Genomic DNA, 18,145 nt, shown 5'->3' with positions numbered 1-18,145 from the left:
TGTCTATATCCATCATAAATTCCTACCTTAACACATGTTCAAAAATAAGTCTCATGTGGATTCAACACAGAAAGAAAATCAAAACTAGGAAAGTATTAAAAAAAAATGATAGCCTATATTTATGACTTTGGGGTATGCATGCCTTCATGCCAAGTCACTTCAATTGTGTCCGACTCTTTGCAACCCTGTGGACCATAGCCTGCCAGGCTTCTCTGTCCATGGGATTCTCTAGGCAAGAAAACTGGAGTGGGTTGCCATGCCCTCCTCCAGGGGATCTTCCCGACCCAGAGGATTGAACCCATGTCTCTTATGTCTCCTGCATTGGTAGGTGGGTTCTTTACCACCAGCATCACCTGGTGTGATGCTGGGTATGGCCTCTTAAACATACCAAAAGTCAGGATAGACTAGATTGATAAATAGGTGCACATAAACACTAAGAATTTCTGTGTGAGGAACATAAATAGATAAAGTTAAAATATAAAATGCAAACTAGGAGGAAATGTTTGGAATATATGTAACTGACTAACAGGATTGGAACTCATAAAGCACTCCTGCAAATTAATAGTAATAAAAAAGGCATACAACCCCATTTTAAAAATGGGCAAAGGATATGAGCAACCAAGTCACAGAAAACAAAATATTTAAGGGCAATAAACTCACGAAAAAATGTTCTCTCTTCTTAGTAATCAGAGAGTTACAAGTTGGAACAGTGTGATTCGATCTTTCAGGAAATGACTAATACTAACTCATCACCCAGGTCTCTGCTCAGATGTCCCTTCCTCTAGGAAGCTCTTCCTGGCCCTGGGGCTGGATTAGGTGTCCCTGTCCGCACCCCGCTCCCTGGCCCTCTGGGGTCTCCTATCGAGCCCTGCCCACTCTGGGTCGCCCCTGTTGAGGAACAGATCTGTCTCTCCGAATGCGTTGTGAGCTCCAGGAGAGCAGAGAGGGGCTGTCATTATCCTTGGTCACCACTGTGTCACTAGTAGTGCCTCGCACAGAGCTGGGAACAGAGGAAGCACTCGGGGATCATATGTGGAATTAAAGAATGAGTGAACGGGGAAACAGGCCAAGTCAATGACAGAACTGGGATTCAAACCCAAGTCTGTACTGAGAGAAGGAACCTAGTTTGATATCCTGCCATCTCTTCTCCTTTAAGCCTTGCCCAGAGCCCGGGCACACTAGAGGCGTTCAATAGGGCACTGAAATCAAACGTCTTGGCAACCCAAGACGCTCAGGGCGACAGGGCGACAGCTGTCTCCAACCCAAACCTCAGGACCATAGAGAGCTGCAGTCCTCCAGGACCATAGAGAGCTGCGCGGGGACCGCCCCTCTACTCTACTCTCTTGGGGAACGTCGGGAGCGGGCTACAGGGCTAGAGAGGCCGGAAGTGCGGCGAGCCTGGGGCCGCGCTGGCCGCGGGGGCGGTGGGAAACCTCTATCTCCCTTCGGTCTTTTCCTCACGGCCGGGAGAGGAGGTGGGTCCTCGGGGAGCTAAGACAGCCGGGCTAGGGCAAGAGGGGTCGGGGGTGGAGATTGCCGGTGGCGATTGGCAGCTGCCAATCAATCGGTACAGCGATTGAGGAGGTGGACCGAGGGGAAGGCATCCAGGTGCGAGCCCTGGGGGCGGGGCGGACGGATGGTTGGGGAACTGTGAGGGCGGGAGAAAAGAAGGTTGGGGCCCTGGAGGGCGTGGCGAGTGGAAAGTGTGGACCCGTAAGGGGCGGGGCAAGTCGGAGGTGGTGGCTGGTTGGGGCGGGGCCTTATAGAACCTAGCTCCCTCCCTGGGTGTCTGGAGCTGGACGCTATCAAGCCCTGGGATTTTTTTTGCGGGGGGGGGCGACTGTGACTGGGGGGGGTGAGTTCCTGCTGGGGAATGCCGATGTCTCATTGGCTCCCAACACCACATCTTCATTTTCAGGCCCCAGAGGAGCTTGCGATGGATGAAGAGGCAGTGCAAAAGCCCGCCGGCCCACCCGCAAGGAAGAAATTCCTCATTCCTATGGACGAGGGTGTGGTCCCTCCTCCTGGGGTAGGACGAGGAGATGCGGGAACCGCTGAGAGGCTTGGGGGGCTTGGTTAGGAGGAAGGGGCCTGTAGGACCTCAGTGTGGTTAGGAAATGTTGGGGCCTGGGTCACCTTGAGAAAACAGTCCTTTGACTTATGCAGGCCTCAGTTTCCCTAACTGTAAAATGTCATAGGAGGGCTAAGGCAGAGTTAGAGAACCGGCACCAAGGGGACTAGTTCTGGAACGTTTCACGTGGTCAGCACCTTGGTTCTGCAAAAGCATGAATTTATTGCTGAACTGTAAGAATTGGAAGGTTTTACGATTTTAAAATAAGTCTGCACATCTAACATTTTTTGGTAAATAAAGGATCTGGCAGCACTGAATTCTCAACCCCACAGGAACACAATTGGCTGGTGCTAAGGCTGCCACCTATGTGCTGTGAAGAAAAAGAAAGTAAGCTAAGGATATAGGGTGTGATGGGAGATACTTTATATATAGAACAGTCAAGGGAGGGCTTCTTGGAGGAGATGATGCTTTTGCTGAGATGTGAAAGAGGTGAGGGAGCAAGCTGTGTGATATGGGGGTAGAAGGAACAGCCAGTGCAAAGGCCCTGAGGTCAGAGAAAACCTGATGCATTTTAGGGCAGGAAGAAGGCCAGTGGGGCTGGAGTAGAGAAAACCAGGGGGGAGGAGATAGAAAGTGAGATCCCTGAGGCTGAGGGGTAGGGACAGCTCTTTAAAAGTCTGGAGGGCTGTGGTGACAGCTTCGGCTTTTACTCTAAGGCAGGAGCCAGCTCGGGGCTCAGAGCAGAGGAGGGACATGGTCTGACTCAGTGTGGGGAGCAGACTAGGAGATAAAGGCCAATGAGGGAACTGGAGAGGAAGTGACTGCAGTGGCTCAAGGGAGAGAAGGTGGTTGGAACTAGGGTAGTAGTGGCGGAGGAGGTAGGAAGAAGTGGCTGGATTCAGACTTTGCATGCCCACTCACATCTCTTCCCACAGGCCAAGCCTTTATTCAGATCCACACGGAGCCTGCCCACCGTGGAGACCTCACCCCCGCCAGGCCCTCAGACCTACGCTGAGTACGCCCTTTCTGGACCTCCAGGCAGGGCTGAAGCCACACGCCCTGTGGGGCCAGAACCCCTGGCAGGAGAGGCCCCCAAACCAGGAGCAAAATCCAACAGCATCATTGTGAGCCCCCGGCAGGTGAGGACGGGGATGGAGAAGTGGGACCTTGGACTTTCTGGTGGGAAATGCAAGGGCTTTCTGGTTGGCAAGGAAGGTCTGAGTTCCACCTGTTGTGCTCTCAACAGCTCCAGTCATCCATTCAGCTAGTGTGTGTGGGTTGAGGATGCCCCATGTCCTAGTCCTTTCGGGCTGTTCTAACAAATACCATAGACTAGTGGCTTAAACAGTGAACATTTATTCCTCACAGTTTTGGAGGCTGGGAAGTCCGAGATCAAGGTGCTGGCAGGTTCCATGTCTAGTGAGGACCCGCTTCCTGGTTCATAGCCAGCTGTCTTCTCACTGTGTCCTCACAGCTTCAGAAGGGGCGAGGAACTCCTGGAGTCTCTTTTATAAAAACACTAATCCCATTCATGACACTTCCGCCTTCATGACCTTATCACCTGCCTTTACCTCCTAATAAAGAATCTGCCTGCAATGCAGGAGCCGCAGGTTCGATCCCTGCGCTGGAAAGATCCCCTGGAGGAGGGCATGGCAACCCACTGTAGTATTCTTGCCTGGAGAATCCTATGGACAGAGGAGCCTGGAGGGCTACAGCTCATGGGGTCGCGCAGAATTGGACATGACTGAAGTAATGTGGCACACAGCACGTATCATCACATTGGGGGCTAGAATTTGGCCTATGAATTTTGGGGAGACACAGACATTCAGTCCATAATGCCCCAACTCTTTTTTAAAAAATGATATCTATATACATATTTATTTGGGTGCACCAGATCTTAGTTGCAGCAGGTGGGATCTGGTTCCCTGACCAGAGATCGAACCCAGGCCCCCTGCTTTAGGAGCTCAAAATCTTAAACTCTGGATCACCAGGAAAGTCCTGCCCCACCTGTTCTGGTTGGGGGTGTGACTGTATTCATGCAGCTATGTCTCCTGACCCCAGTTTTGTCCATTTATTAAAAAACTATTGAACACAGGCCCGAGTTTGAGTCCTGCTCTGCCACATTGCAGCTGTGTCTTCTTGGGCAAGTGACTTAACCGCTCTGAGCCACTTATAATCCACATAGGTGGTCAGAGTTTACCTGATGCTGTCCTAGGCTCTGGGGACAGGCGATAAAGCCTCTGTCATGACAGGGCTGGCCTTCTGGAGGGAGACAGCAGCAGTACATGAAGATAGCAGTAAGATCCAAGAACATGAAACGATGCTCAAAATTGTGAGCCATCAGGGAGCAAAAACCACAATGAGACACCACTTATACCCACTAGGATGGCGCGAATCTAAAGGATAGACAATACCAAGGGTGGGGAGGGTGGGGAGGAGCCGGAATCCCCGTACACTGCTGGTGGGAATATGAAACGGTGCGGCCACATTGGAAAACAGTCTGGTAGTTCCTCAAATGTTTAAACATAGAGTTACCATATGGCCCAGCAATTCCGCCTCTAGGATATACCTAGAGGTATTATACATTTGAGTTTTATACCCTAGGTATATACTGGGTATATACATTTGGGTTTATATTTTTCATTGATTGTGAAAATGCTGCTGTGAACATTTAGGTACCATTGTTTGTGTGGACATGTTTCCAGTTCTCTTGGGTATTTATCTAGGTGTAGATTAGCTGGGTCATGTGGCAATGCTGTGTTTAACTTTCTCAGGCACCCCCAAACTGTCTTCTAAAAGACTGCACCACTTTATGTTCCCACCCGCCATGGATGAAGATTGCATTTCTGCCATATCCTCCCCACTCATCATTGTTGGTCTTTTGGATTTTGGCCATTCTAGGAGTGTGGGAAGTGGACAGAACGATCCTTTAAAAATTCAAATCGGATCCTGCCTCTCCCTTACCCAAAGCCCTTCCACGGCTCCTGGCGTCTCAGGTCGAGATGCCCCAGGGCTGCAGCCCCTTCCCACCCCAGCTTCTCTGACCATACACCACCCCTCCTCCCCCCACGAGAGCAGATCCCACACCTTCATTCGAGCCGAATCCCACTTCACTTGATGATTACATGTTCATCCCCCAGGTGCTTTTTTGGAGGGCTGTGTTGCTGCACACGGGCTTTCTCGAGTTGTGGGAAGTGGCGGCTACTCTCTAGTTGCGATACGCGGGCGTCCCACTCCGGTGACTTCTCTTGTTGCAGAGCGCAGGCTTGATGGTTGCAGTTGTGGCGCATGTGCTTAGCTGATACACAGCATATGGGATCTTCCCAGACCAGGGATCGAACCCACATCTCCTGCATTGGCAGGTGGATTCTTTACCACTGAGCTTCCAGGGAAGTCCCCCAAGATGCTTCTGTTTAATGTCTGTGTCCCCCACAGGGGCCGGGATCTGTGTCTTCTTGGTCAGACTTAGACACAAAGTGGGTTCTCAGATACCTATAAATAGATCAGTACTTGACTTGCTCAGAGTATTTCCATCCTGGGCTGCAGAGTAGGGTGTGAGGGGGTGTTTAGAGGGAGGCGTCTGCTCAGCAGACGCCAGGGGTCTAACCCTGTGGAGGGTCACAGGCACTGTGAGGAGCTTCCTCCTGAGGGCACTGGGGAGCCACAGCAGGGCTTAGAGCAGGGAAGGGCAGGCTTGTGCTTTAGGAAGAGCTGTCTGGCTCCTGTTTGAGGGTAGCCAGGAGGGGCAGGGAACCAGGAGGAGGTGGGGTGGGAGCCGTGGCACTGGAGGGGGAAGCATTTCTGGGGGATGCTTAGAAGCTCAGTGTCCCACTTGGGGGAGGGGAGGGAGAGGGAAGCCCTGGGTCTCTGGATGGTGGGGCCATCCCTGAGTTGGGGCTGGGAGGGGGAGCAGGTACGGGGGCCAGTAAGGTAGGTGTCCAGTGGGCCACAGGACACGTAAGCTGGGGCTGGGGGGGATCCAGGGACCCTTTGGTTAAGGCTGAGGGCCAGGGGCAGCTTCCCTGGTGGCTCAGTGGTAAAAAATCCACCTGCCAATGCAGGAGACGTGAGTTCCATCCCTGGGTCAGGAAGATCCCCTGGAGAAGGAATTGGCCACCCACTCTGGTATTTTTGCCTGGAAAATCCACCGGAGAAGCCAGGCTACGACTGAAGTGACTAAAGAACAGGGCCGGGGAGGAGGGGCCTAGGCCAGAGCACCTAGAACATTCCAGGCTGAGGAGGGGGGTGTCTGGGGAGAGGAGGAGAGCAGAGCTGGGGAACCCGGGTGCTGAGCAGGAGGAGGGTGGGGAGGGGTGGAGCAGCGGTGGGAGGACGGCCCTGGGGTGGCGCTGGGTGGGGTGGTCCCAGGGCCCCCCGCTAACGGCTTTGCTCCTCCCTCCGCCCAGAGGGGCAACCCAGTGCTGAGGTTCGTGCGCAACGTGCCCTGGGAGTTCGGGGACGTGCTCCCCGACTACGTGCTGGGCCAGAGCACCTGTGCCCTCTTCCTCAGGTGAGTGCTCTGGGTGTTCTGGGCTGTTGGGAGGGGGGAGACCTCCGGGCAGGCCCTGTCACCTCTGGGCCTCGGTGTGACCCTGTGGAGGAGGCAGGGATCTTGGCCCGCAAGTGCCCAGAACAAGAGCTGAGGTCCCGGGTCCGAGGGAGGAGAGGCTGGGGGCCCGAACTCCTGCATCTGAGGGAGGAGGGGGCCTCATGTCGTGGACCCGCAGAACTGGAGCCAAGGCTTCTGTATCCTTCACCAGTTAAAACAAGTTTCCCCCCTCCACTCCTGGGGGCCCTTCTCCGGACAGAGCCAGACGGGAAGTTAAACTTCTTAAGTTCCTGTTCTCCCTGTGGGATATGGAGCTGGCGGCTGCTGGGCAGAGACACCCCTTTGTTCCTGGGTGGCAAAGCTGTCCCACCCCTCCCTGCCAGCACCCTCAGAGGCCAAAGCAGGCAGTCCTGGGGGCGGGTAGGTGGGCCATGCTTCCCCAGACCAGCTGTGCAGTGCCCCGTGACCCTAACCCCCTGGGAACGAATGGTCTCTTGGGTCTCCTGTGCTCCACCCGAAACCCACAGGTCTTCTCTTCCTTGGTGAAGAATCCGGGGGTCCACCCTTCCAGGGAGCCAGAGCCAGGCAGCCCTCACTGCCAGTCCCCGCTGTGATCCCTTCTTGAAGGGTGACCTAGGGCAAGTCACTGAACCTCTCTGAGCCTCAGACCCTGGCAAGCCTGTCTGCCTCACTCTCCAAGCCCTCCAGCCAGAGGGAAGGAGGGCGTCTGGGGTGTCTCAGCCAGAGACCTCCCAACCCCTCTCTCTCTCCCCCCACCCCACAGCCTCCGCTACCACAACCTCCACCCAGACTACATCCACCAGCGGCTGCAGAGCCTGGGGAAGAACTATGCCCTGCGGGTCCTGCTCGTCCAGGTGGACGTGGTAAGCAGGGGTCATTCCCCCGGGGCCTCAGTGTCCCCATCTGTGAAATGGGGAGCCTTGGACCTCCTGGTGGCCAGGTGGGTGTTGAGTCCTTTCCAAGGAGGGATGCAAGTCAGAACCTCAGTGGGGAGTTTCTTGCATCTGAGCTGCAACCTGTGTTGGCGAGGAGTTGGGATGGTCAGATTACCTATCTCCTCCTTCTGCACGCACCACCCCCTCTTCAACCAGGCCCAGCCCTCTGCCACCTAAATACTTCTTGAACCTGTTTCTTTCTGTCTGTCCTTGCAGCCCCACCCTGATCCAGGCCCTTGCTTCTCCTGCCTGGGTCTCTGCCCCAGCCTCTTCTCATCTCGCGGCCTCCAGCTTTGCTCCTCTGCAAGCGGAGGGCTCTTCAAGCACACAGATCCGAGGTCCAGACCCCCCATAGCCCCCCGGTGCCCTCTGTGAAGCCCTGCATGACCCAATCCCTGCCCTACTCTCCCAGCTCATTTCTCAGCTTCCAAAGATCAGCCTTTCATTTCGCATCTTCCATCTCATAGCAGTGAATTTTATTTCCTCAAGCCCTTTCTCTCTTCCCTTCGTTTGCACACACTGTTCCCAACTGAAATTCCCTTTTCTACTGTCCTTTGTTACCCTCACTGCTCATCCTCCTTCAGGTCCCAGCTCAGATGTCCCCTCCTCCAGGAAGCTCTCCCTGATCCCCCAGGTACGACAGATGCTCCTCTGGCTTCTCCACCTCAGCCCTGGGCACTCTGGGTCATCACTGTCTAGGGATGGGTCTGTCCCCCTCATCAGACTGTGAGTCCCCAGAAGGCAGAGTCAGAGCTGGCCTGGTCACTGCTGGGTCCTGGGACTGCCCCGCCCAGGTCAGGCACCCTGTTGGAGAATAGGGAGCGTCAGTTGAGTGAAAGGCTCTTGGCTTCCTAAGGTGCTCAGCTTTTAAGACTCTTTAACTCCTTGCTTTCTCCCAGATCCCTCATTCTGGTTTTCTTCTCTCAGAAAGATCCTCAGCAGGCCCTCAAGGAGCTGGCTAAGATGTGTGTCCTGGCCGACTGCACCCTGATCCTGGCCTGGAGGTGAGACGGAGGCTCCCCCTCAGGTCAGGCTCCATTCCGAGAGTTCTCCCCGCTTCCACCCCCAGACCTTCCTTCGTCCTCCCAGGAATGCCCTGTGTGAGCCTGGTCCAGTCAATTTCTTTTATAAATATTTTGTTTATTTTTGGCTGTGCTGGGTCTTCGTTGCTGTGCACGGGCTTTCTCTACTTGCAGCGATGGAGCGAGCAGGGGCGGCTCGCTAGCTGTGGCGCGTGGGCCTCTCACTGCGGTGGCTTCTCTTGCTGTGAGCGTGGGCTCGTGAGCTCACAGGCTCAGTAGTTGTGGCGCACAGGCTTAGTCGCCCCGAGACACGTGGGATCTTCGTTCCCCGACCAGGTATCAAGTCCACGGCCCCTGCATTGATAGGCGGATTCTTAACCACTGGACCACCAGGAAAGTCCCTGGGCTTCAATTTCTTTACCTGTAAAACAGGGTCTTAATGTCTTTCTTATAGTTGTAGGCACAAAAGAAGGTGACATAGATCAAATTCCCAGGACCATGCTAGGTACTTATGAGTTAGACGTTAAACCTGGCTGAACAATTAATTCCAAGTCTAGGTTTATAAAAACCATTTTGCTTGGTTCTCCACAGGGAAAAGAGATCCCTTCCTCACACCATAATCAGAACGAAATCTTGATGATTACAGACACAAAAAGAAAAACTACAGTAACAGTATAAGAAATCATATATATATACATATATATATATATGAATATGACTTCCCTGGTGGCTCAGCTGGTAAAGAATCCACCTGCAATGCAGGAAACCCTGGTTCGATCCCTGGGTTGGGAAGATCCCCTGGAGTAGGGAACAGCTACCCACTCCAGTGTTCTGGCCTGGAGAACTCCATGGACTGTATATAGTTCATGCAGTCACAAAGAGTTGGACATGACTGAGCGACTTTGACTTTCATATATATATATAATGTTCTTGTTCTGGGAAAGTCTTTCAAAGCAATACTGAAAACCCAAAAGCCATAAAGGAAAAGGCTGGCTGATTTGAAAACATTAAAATTTTGAACTGCTGGATAGTAAGAGATACTCTAGACAAAGTTAAAAGACAAGTAATGCACTAAGAGGAGATACTTGCTATAAGTGACAAAAAGACTTAAGATCCCTAATTTACTTTTGCCTTTTTAAGGAAACTTTATTTATGTGTTTGTTTTTGGCTGTGCTGGGTCTTCGTTGCTGATCACAGACTTTCTCTAGTTGTGGCGAGCAGTGGCTTCTCTTGTTGCGGAGCACAGGCTCCAGGGTGCCCGGGTTTCAGTAGCTGCGGCTCACAGGCCCTTCGGTAGTTGCATTTCCTGGGCTCTAGAGTTCAGGCTCAGTAGTTGTGGTGCTCAGGCTTAGTTGCTCCGAGGCAGGTGGAATCTTCCCGGACCAGGGATCTAACCTGTGTCCCCTGCATTGGCAGACGGATTCTTATCCACTGCGCCACCAGGGATGTCGTAAGATCCCTAATTTATATGTTTACATGTAAATGTTATATTTATACAGTTCAAAATATTTAAATGTTTATATTCACAGGAATGTATTTAAACATGTATTATGTATTTATATATAGAAAGGACCTCCTACAGATCGGTAAGAAAAATAGCCTAGGAGCTCCCTGGTGGCCTAGTGGGGAGGGGGTCCTGGTCTTTCACTGCGGTGGCCTGGGTTCAGTCCCTGGTTGAGGAACCGAAATGCTGCAAGCCATGCAGTGCTGCCAAAAAAAAAAAAAGCCTGATTTTAAGTCTAAAGCAGGTTGTCAAGAAGACATGAAAAAACTGTCAGCCACGCAGCTTGTCAGGAAATGTCAATTTTCGAAGAACGAGGTGTTATTTTTCACCCATTAATTTGGTGAAAACGTCAAGAAACAGGCACCTGCATGCTTGGTTAGCAGGAGACCTGGCTGGTGATTAAAGCAGAAAACAGCCATACTCTTTAACGCAGCTCTTCACCCTGTGAGCCTCCTTCACCCCTCAGGTTTAGCTCAGTTCTGACACTCTCTGCCTGGAGGTAAGGTCGGATCCCGCAGGTTATGGCTCAGAGCTGCCGCATCCCACGCACGCTGCAGGCGCCAGTCGCAAGCCCAGGGAATCACCTGTGCTGTGAACAGCGGCTGCAGGTCAGGACCTCCTATGACCCTTCCTCAGGTTTGATTATTTTGCTAGCATGGCTCTCAGGACTCGGGGAAACACTTACATTTACCAGTCCACTACAGGATACACTAAAGGATACAAAGAGGTACACAGGGCAAGGTCTGCGAGGGTCCTGAGCACAGGAGCTTCTGTCCCCAGGGAGCTGGGAGTGTGTCACCCTCCCGGTGTGGATGTGTTTGCCAGCCTGGAAACTCCCTCAGTCCCAGGATTAGTGTTGAGATTTTATGGCAGCTTCTCACATAGGCATGATCACTTATTAACTCCATTTCCAGCCCCTCTCCCCTCTGGAGGATCGGGGGTGGGGTGGGAAATTCCAAGCTTCTAATCCTGGCTTGAACTTTCCAGTCACCAGCCCCCCATCTAGGAGCCACCCAAGGTCACCTCTGTGGAACAGAAGAAGCCCTTGGTGATCTTATCACTTGGGAATTTATGGGGGTTTGGAGCGCTGTGTCAGAAACAGGGACAGAGACCAGTATATATTTCCTGTTAGCTCGTAGAGGCCTTTTCAGACTGGCTTCTGTGGTTTCTCCATGTCTTTTTTTTTAATTCATTTGGCTGTATGGGGTCTTAGTTGTGGCATGCAGGTTCTTTTAGTTGAAGCATGTGGGACAATTAGTTCAGGATGCAAACTCTTAGTTGTATGTGAGATCTAGTTCCCTGATCAGTGATCAAAACCTGGGGCCCCTGCATTGGGAGTGTGGAGTCTTAGCCACTGGACCACCAGGGAAGTTCCCCTCCACGTCTTTTCACATCTTGGTAGTTCATTTGCTATCTCTTTACTACTGACTGTCTGAATCCACATTCTTTTTCAGCTGTGTAGTATTCTACCTGTAGCCCTGTATTGGTGGACACATGGCTGATTCCCAGGGTTTTGCTGTTACAGGAACACTCCCACTACTGCCCCCAACCCCAGGGACGGGTTTTGAGGCCAAAGGGTAAACGTATTTGTCATTCTGTGCCCTCCCTAGGGGTGTGTTACTGCTATACTTTTTGACTACTTAGAAAAGTGCATTTATATATTAGTTATATATAAAAACAGAAGCAAGTATGAAAAATTGCTCTCTTGACTGTGGGAAGTAGCACAGTGGAGTGTGGGGAGCCCGGCTGTGTGATCTTGGGCAAGTGACTTAACCCCACTGTCTGTTTCCCCCTCCATTGTCATGGATTGCAAATAGCTGCCTTACAAGATCTCTCAAGAGAGCCCAGAAGCTTCTGAAGATAAAGGGCTTTGGACAGTGCCTGGAATGCAGCTAGGCCCCCACCCGGGGAATATTTCCCATGTATTTACATCCAAACTAGGGAATATTTTGGACCCATTAAGTAAATGGGGTCGAGGGACTTTCCTGGTGCTTCAGTGGCTGAAACTCCGTGTTCCCAAGGCAGGGGCCCAGGTTCGATCCCTGAACTAGTCAGGGATCTAAATACCACCTGCTGCAACTGAAGATCCTGCCTGCTGCAACTAAGACCCGGCACAGCCAAATGAGGACATAAATGTGTTTTAAAAAGTAAATGGGGTCGCGCTCTGTCTTCCGATGTGGAAGAATGTCCTGATTGTACTGGGGAACAAAAGTGAAAGTGAGGAAGTGGACACAGCATGTCCTGACCAATTGATTAAGAACAATAACAGTCCCCTCTGCGCCTAGAGCAAAAGCAACAAAGCCCACAGAAAGACACAGAATTAGAAAAACGAGTTTTCTTTTGAGAATATAAATCAGTGTTTAATCAACAAACATTGTCCTCTAGCTAGACTTTGAAGGCTAAGAAAATGCCTCAAGACAGACACTTGAGGAAAAAGGCCAGCTTTTTCCTGGTGTGAATAAACTTGAGTTCCTCTATTACGCACACAGACAGGCTCGTTTCGTGATTTAGTTGTTTCAGCTACTTTTGAGACAGTTAATTATATGTCAGAAAAACCCAGTGCCTAATGGAAACATGAATGGTGACTGTGAGGTTAGTTGCAGCAGTCAGCTTCTAGAACTTTCCTTTTGAAGGTGAACTGCATATAAAACCTCCCTCCCAGAATAGCTAACATTTCGCAACTAGGCTTCTAAGTGCCAGGCATGTCACTTAGGAGTGTGGACTTGTTTAATTGTCATTAGCATCCACCCCTCTTCCATAGTGGCTGTCGGTAAAGAATATGCCTGCAATGCAGAGACCAGGGTTCAATCCCTGGGTCAGGAAGATTCCCTGGAGAAGAGTATGGCAACTCACTCCAGTATTCTTGCCTAGAGAATCCCATGGACAGAGGAGCCTAGTGGGCTACAGTCCATAGGGTGGGAAAGAGTCAGAAACGACTGAGCGATTCTAACACTTAGAACTTAGCATCCACCCCACTTGACAGGTGAGGCAACCAAGGTCCAAAGAGATGAAAATTGTTGGCCAAGGGTAACTCAGATGGGAAGTGGGGCCTGAACCCCACTGGTCAGGCTCCCAAACTGTTGCCCTTAGCCATACGTCTTAGAAAAGACTTGTCAAAATGCGCCTGCCCAGCAGGGGTTACCACCAGGGGACATTTAGGCAAAGTTGAGAACATTCATTTTGCTATATTAGAGTTTGGAATTCTAGCATCAGCAAATGAAATTAATGTAAAACATGACTTCCCTGCCCTCTTCCCCTGACCTGAATGTCTCACCCCAGCCCCGAGGAGGCCGGGCGGTACCTGGAGACCTACAAGGCCTACGAGCAGAAGCCGGCCGATCTCCTGATGGAGAAACTGGAGCAGGACTTTGTTTCCCGGGTGAGGCACCCTCCCCTCCCTGCCTGGGCCTCCCCCCAGCTCCTTCTGGGGTTCTGAGCTGCAGTCCTGATCTGAAGTCACACCTCTCCCCCGCCACCCAACCCCACCCTCAGCTTTCAATCACTTCTGCCCCAACAGCAGCTAGCAGGGTCTTCCTAAGCCTGCTTTCTTCAGCTCAAAACCCTTGGGTGGGGACTTCCCTGCTGGTCCAGTGGCTAAGCCTCCGAGCTCCCAATGGCAGAGATCCTGGGTTCAATCCCTGGGCGGGGAACTAGATCCCACACGCCACAGCTAAGAGTTTGAGAGCCACAACTAAACCTCCTGCATGCCACAACACTTGGCACAGCCAAATAGATAAATATCAAGCAAATAAACAAACATCAAAACCCTCCCATGGCTCCCCAGTGCCCTCACCCCACTCTCCAAGGTCCTGCCTGTTTGACCCGGCAGCCCCATCTAGCCCCTGCCTCCTCATTCGGTCACTGCTGTGTCCATCCTGTTCCTTTGTGGATTAGTTGCCTGATCTGGTCTTTCCCCTGTCTCAGCTCCAATGCCTCCTTCTCCAGGAAGTCTTCCGGGATCCCCAGGTCAAGTGCCCGCACTGGGCTCCCTCAGCCCTGCCTGTCTGGGTCACTGTGTCTGGAACTGATCTGCCTCTCACAGTGGACTAGGAACTCCAGGAGGGCAGGCTTGGTTTGTCTAAGACCTGCTGGGTGCCCAGCACCACCAGACACTCAGGGAGTGCTCAGAGAATATTTGCTGAATGGACTGAACTGGGGTTCCAATGATAGGGTAATGGAGGATGCACCCAGCCACCCTTGTGCAGGGTGTTGTGAGAAGCCCCATTTGCTTGAAAACGTAGGCCCAGAGAGGTCAGTTCCTATGCCCAGGGTCTCACAGGGAGAAGGCAGGTTTTGAACTCCGGTCCAACTTCAGAGCCTACAGTCTTCCCCAGGGCAGAACCAGCTCAAGATAAATGACTTTTATCTTCTCATCCCATGACCAGCACCTTCTCATCGAGTTGGGGATCACTCTGAGATGACCTTTTAATCATCAAAACACATAATCAAAAAACACACCCCCAAAGCATTACTGAGCGCTTCCTGCATGCAGAGCAGCCTAGGGATACAGCAGTGACCCAGTGCTGCCCTCACAGGCTCAGTCTTGTTTTTCTTTCTTCTCCTACCTCTGCCCTCCTCTCCCTTTCCCTCCAGGTGACTGAATGTCTGACCACCGTCAAATCAGTCAACAAAACGGACAGTCAGACCCTCCTGACTACTTTTGGGGTGAGGAACAATTCCCTTGTGCCAGTTGACATTTCTACCCACTTTGCTTTTCGAGGAAGCTGCCCACCTATTTCCTTCTACCTCCCAGTCCCCTCTCCTCATCCTTCCTGCCTCGCCCAGCCCCTGCAGGATCTCCCTGTCCTCCAGGAATATTGTACACCCACCAAGCAGCTGGGGGCAGGGGAGGTTTTGGGTTCACCTCCCCTGACCGCTAGCTCCTACCTTCCTCAGTCTCTGGAACAGCTCATCGCTGCATCCCGGGAAGATCTGTCTTTGTGCCCAGGCCTGGGACCCCAGAAGGTAAGGAAATGGGGAAATGGGCTTGAGGGGCTAAGGGCAGGAGGGAGCCCCAAAGAAATGGGACCTCAGATTCCAAAGTTCTGAGGTTTCAGAAGGCCCAGAGAGGGTGGGGACCAGCCCAACCTCACATAGCCAGTCTGGGATAGAATTTAGATTGGGCTGCTTCTCACCTCACCCCCAGAGTGTCACCTCCAGGAGAAAAAGAACCAGAAGCCCACTCCAATGTATCAAACACATGGCTCATTTAATGACCGGTTCCTTTTCTTCCTCCCCCCTCTCCAGGCCCGAAGGCTGTTTGATGTCTTCCACGAGCCCTTCTTGAAAGTGCCCCACTGACCCCAGATGCCAAGGAGGTCCTCGGTGTAATAATAAAGCACTTTTTTTTCTGGCCCAGACTCTGGCTGGCATGCTGGTGTGGTCAGTGGGAGGGGGGTTCTCTGCTCTCGCTTTCTGATGGCCCAGGTGGCCACCTTCAGCTTGTCTGAGTTGCAGTCATCGGTTTCCCCAGTGGACACTTACACGGGATCCTGCTGCGGCTTCTTCTTCCGCTTCCTCTCCTGTCCCATGGGAGCCACCTGCCCAGACTCGGGATTCAGCGGGGGCTCTGGCATCTCCTCCTGGGATGCTGTCTCGGGCACCTGGCTTTTCTGGCCCTGCTTTTTCCTCTTCTTAGTGGGTGCTGGATCTGCCCTGGCCTCAGGCTGCCCCTCATCTGGCAGCTCAGGCTCCATCATCTCGCCTTGGGGGTCAGTCATCTCAGTCCCGGGCTCTGTCGCTAGATGCCCTCTTTCTTTCTTCTTCTTCTTCTTGATGGATGCTAGAGCTGCCTGAGGCTCAGTAGCACCTGGCAGCTCGGGCTCCATCCCCTCTGCCTGTGGCTCCACCACTTCTGTCCCTGTCTCCATCATCACATTTTGCTGTTTCTCTTTCTTCCTTCTCTTTTTGGGGGATCCCAGAGCTGCCTCAGCCTGTGGCTCCACATCAGGTGGCAGTTCGGGCTCCATCACCTCCCCTGCGAGCTCCAGAGGCTTCACCTCTGGCTCTGTCGCCTCCAGCCCTGGCTCCCTCATCCCTTTGTACTTCTTTTCCTTTTTCTTCTTTGAGGACGGCAGTGGGATGGCTTCCTCCTGTGGCTCCGTCTTCACCTGCAGCTGAGACTCAGCTGTCGTACCCTCCACCGGCTCCATCTCTCCTGGCTCCTGCTGCTGCTTTCTCTTTTTTCTGGGGGACAGGACTGTCTCTTCCAGAGGCTCCCTCTTAACCATGAGTTCTAGCTCCTCCACCATCTTTTCTTTGGATTCTGGCATCCCTGTTTCTGGCTCGACCATTTCTACAAACTCTTTGGGCTTCTTTTTCTTTTTCTTGGTGGTGGATGGGGACAGTGCTCCTGGAGGCTCCAACATCTCAGCAATGGGCTCTGTTGCCAATGGCTCTGTCACCTCTAGTTCTTTCAGCTGCTGCTTTTTTTTCTTTTTCCCCACATGCAGCTCTGGGGACCCCAAAGCTGTGTCCACCTCCAGGGCCCCATGCTCATTCACTGCCTCCTGAGGAACTGAGGCTTCTGGCAAGTGTCTTCTCTTTTTCCTCTTCCCTAAGGCCAAGACCGACCCAGGCCCTGTGACTGGCGGGCTGCCTCCGAAGGCACAGAACCGAGGCCTCAGGCCAGGGGGGATCTGTGGTGGGGGACTTGTGGGAATGGACTGCAGTAGAGTCCCTGTCAGGGATTCCTGGGGACCCTCAAAGATCCTCAGGCTGCCCTGGGGTGCCGGGGCACAGGTGAGTCCCCCTCCTGCCTCCGCTGAGGGGGCCAGCAGGGTTGCTTCTCCTCCAGCTCCGGGGCCACTGCTGCTGAGAACCCGGTAGCGGTGCCGCTTGCCTGCCAACTTGCCCTTCACAATCTGGGAGCCAGAAAGAGGCACGAGTCGCCCATTGAGGCTGAAAGTTGAAAAGAGGAGGGCAGAAGCTTGATCAGATTCTTTTGGTGGGACAGGGGACAGCAGTTGAGATGCAGCATTTCTGGGTTCCCCAGGAAAGGCCTTTTAAGTACCCCACCCCGTTCAGCCACTGGGGTGAGAAATGTTCCCGGGAGTTGGCATGGGACCTCTTACCAGTCTGGAGCGAAGTCTACAGGGGCCTGGATGAGCCACAGCTCTGTATCTGGGCCGGTCAATGCCTCCAAAGAGAAGCGACTGTGTTCTGAGGCTGGGGGCGTCGCAGTAAAGTTGGGGGGACAAGAAAACCGAGCAGCACCTGCAGAAGGGGAACTGGTCATTTGTGCCGGTCCAGTCCTCCAGGGCGCCTATCAGTCTATTGGTCTCAACTTCTTGAGCGCCCCAATCCTCTTACCACGGCTTTCCTCTCTCCTGTCTGTTCCCCAGAGGCGCGCCTATATCCGCCATCCCAACTCCAGTCCTCCCCACCAGTATCCCCCTCACCCCGACCCTCAAATATCCTCTATCTGAATGCCTCCCCGTCCCCACTATCCCCCGAGGGATACACTCGCCGCTTCGTCAGATTCTTTTAGTGAGACGGGGGGCAGCAGCTGAGAAGAGGCATTTCTGGGTTCCCCAGGAAAACCCTTCTAGACTTCCCCCAGGTTTAGCCACTGGGGTGAGAAGCATGGTCCGGTCTCAGAGGATGTCTCTTTTTTCCGTCCGAACGCTCTAGGGGGCCCCTTTATCCTCCGGCCGGCCAACTCTCTGCACCCTGTCGGCCCGCCGTGAAGCAACTCACCGCCTGACGGGGTCCCCGCCATCCCGGGACCCTTGCCCCAGGTAGACCAAGCAACTCAGGCCCCGCCGCCGACCACGTGGAACCACGGGGGTGGGACCTCGTATGGGAGCGTCCATGTGGCACGGGAGCGCGGGAGGTGTCGCTCGGAGCTCTCTCTCTCTCTGAGCATAACTAGGGGAAATTTCCACTTGTGCACAGCCGAGAAGCGAGAAAAGTCATCTTTTACTGAAAGTCTACTCCAAAAAGCAGGTGATTCGCTGTCTGGGGCGTGGGGAGGAGTTAGAGCCGCACAAGGTCCTGGCGGGTATCCCCACAGTGTTTCACACATGATTTGGTCCAACGTTG

At 53.0% G+C, this 18,145-nt stretch overlaps 2 protein-coding genes across 3 annotated transcripts; one reads left to right on the top strand and one right to left on the bottom strand.

Annotated features, from left to right (window-relative positions):
- Window positions 1-1,334: 1,334 nt before the first annotated feature.
- On the top strand, window positions 1,335-15,462 carry ERCC1 (ERCC excision repair 1, endonuclease non-catalytic subunit). Of its 2 annotated transcripts, none has more exons than XM_043435663.1 (10): window positions 1,335-1,475; window positions 1,919-2,029; window positions 3,007-3,210; window positions 6,478-6,581; window positions 7,405-7,504; window positions 8,504-8,580; window positions 13,382-13,481; window positions 14,696-14,767; window positions 14,999-15,067; window positions 15,350-15,462. In XM_043435663.1, exons 2-10 carry the CDS (start codon window positions 1,937-1,939, stop codon window positions 15,401-15,403), a joined length of 873 nt encoding a protein of 290 aa, XP_043291598.1. In that variant the 5' UTR covers window positions 1,335-1,475; window positions 1,919-1,936; the 3' UTR covers window positions 15,404-15,462. The 2 variants fall into 2 exon arrangements, with proteins under 2 accessions (XP_043291598.1, XP_043291599.1); XM_043435664.1 differs by having other exon boundaries at window positions 1,395-1,608.
- Window positions 15,293-18,143, bottom strand: POLR1G (RNA polymerase I subunit G). The gene is made up of 3 exons (XM_043435662.1): window positions 17,801-18,143; window positions 17,176-17,317; window positions 15,293-17,002 (listed from the first exon to the last, which is right to left on the bottom strand). The coding sequence occupies exons 1-3, from the start codon at window positions 17,820-17,822 to the stop codon at window positions 15,583-15,585; spliced, it is 1,584 nt and encodes a 527-aa protein (XP_043291597.1). The 5' UTR covers window positions 17,823-18,143; the 3' UTR covers window positions 15,293-15,582.
- Window positions 18,144-18,145: the final 2 nt, after the last annotated feature.

The sequence above is a fragment of the Cervus canadensis genome, chromosome 18 (assembly GCF_019320065.1).
Source record: "Cervus canadensis isolate Bull #8, Minnesota chromosome 18, ASM1932006v1, whole genome shotgun sequence".
Lineage (NCBI taxonomy): Eukaryota > Metazoa > Chordata > Mammalia > Artiodactyla > Cervidae > Cervus > Cervus canadensis.
This window is presented reverse-complemented; position numbering and strand designations above follow the sequence as displayed.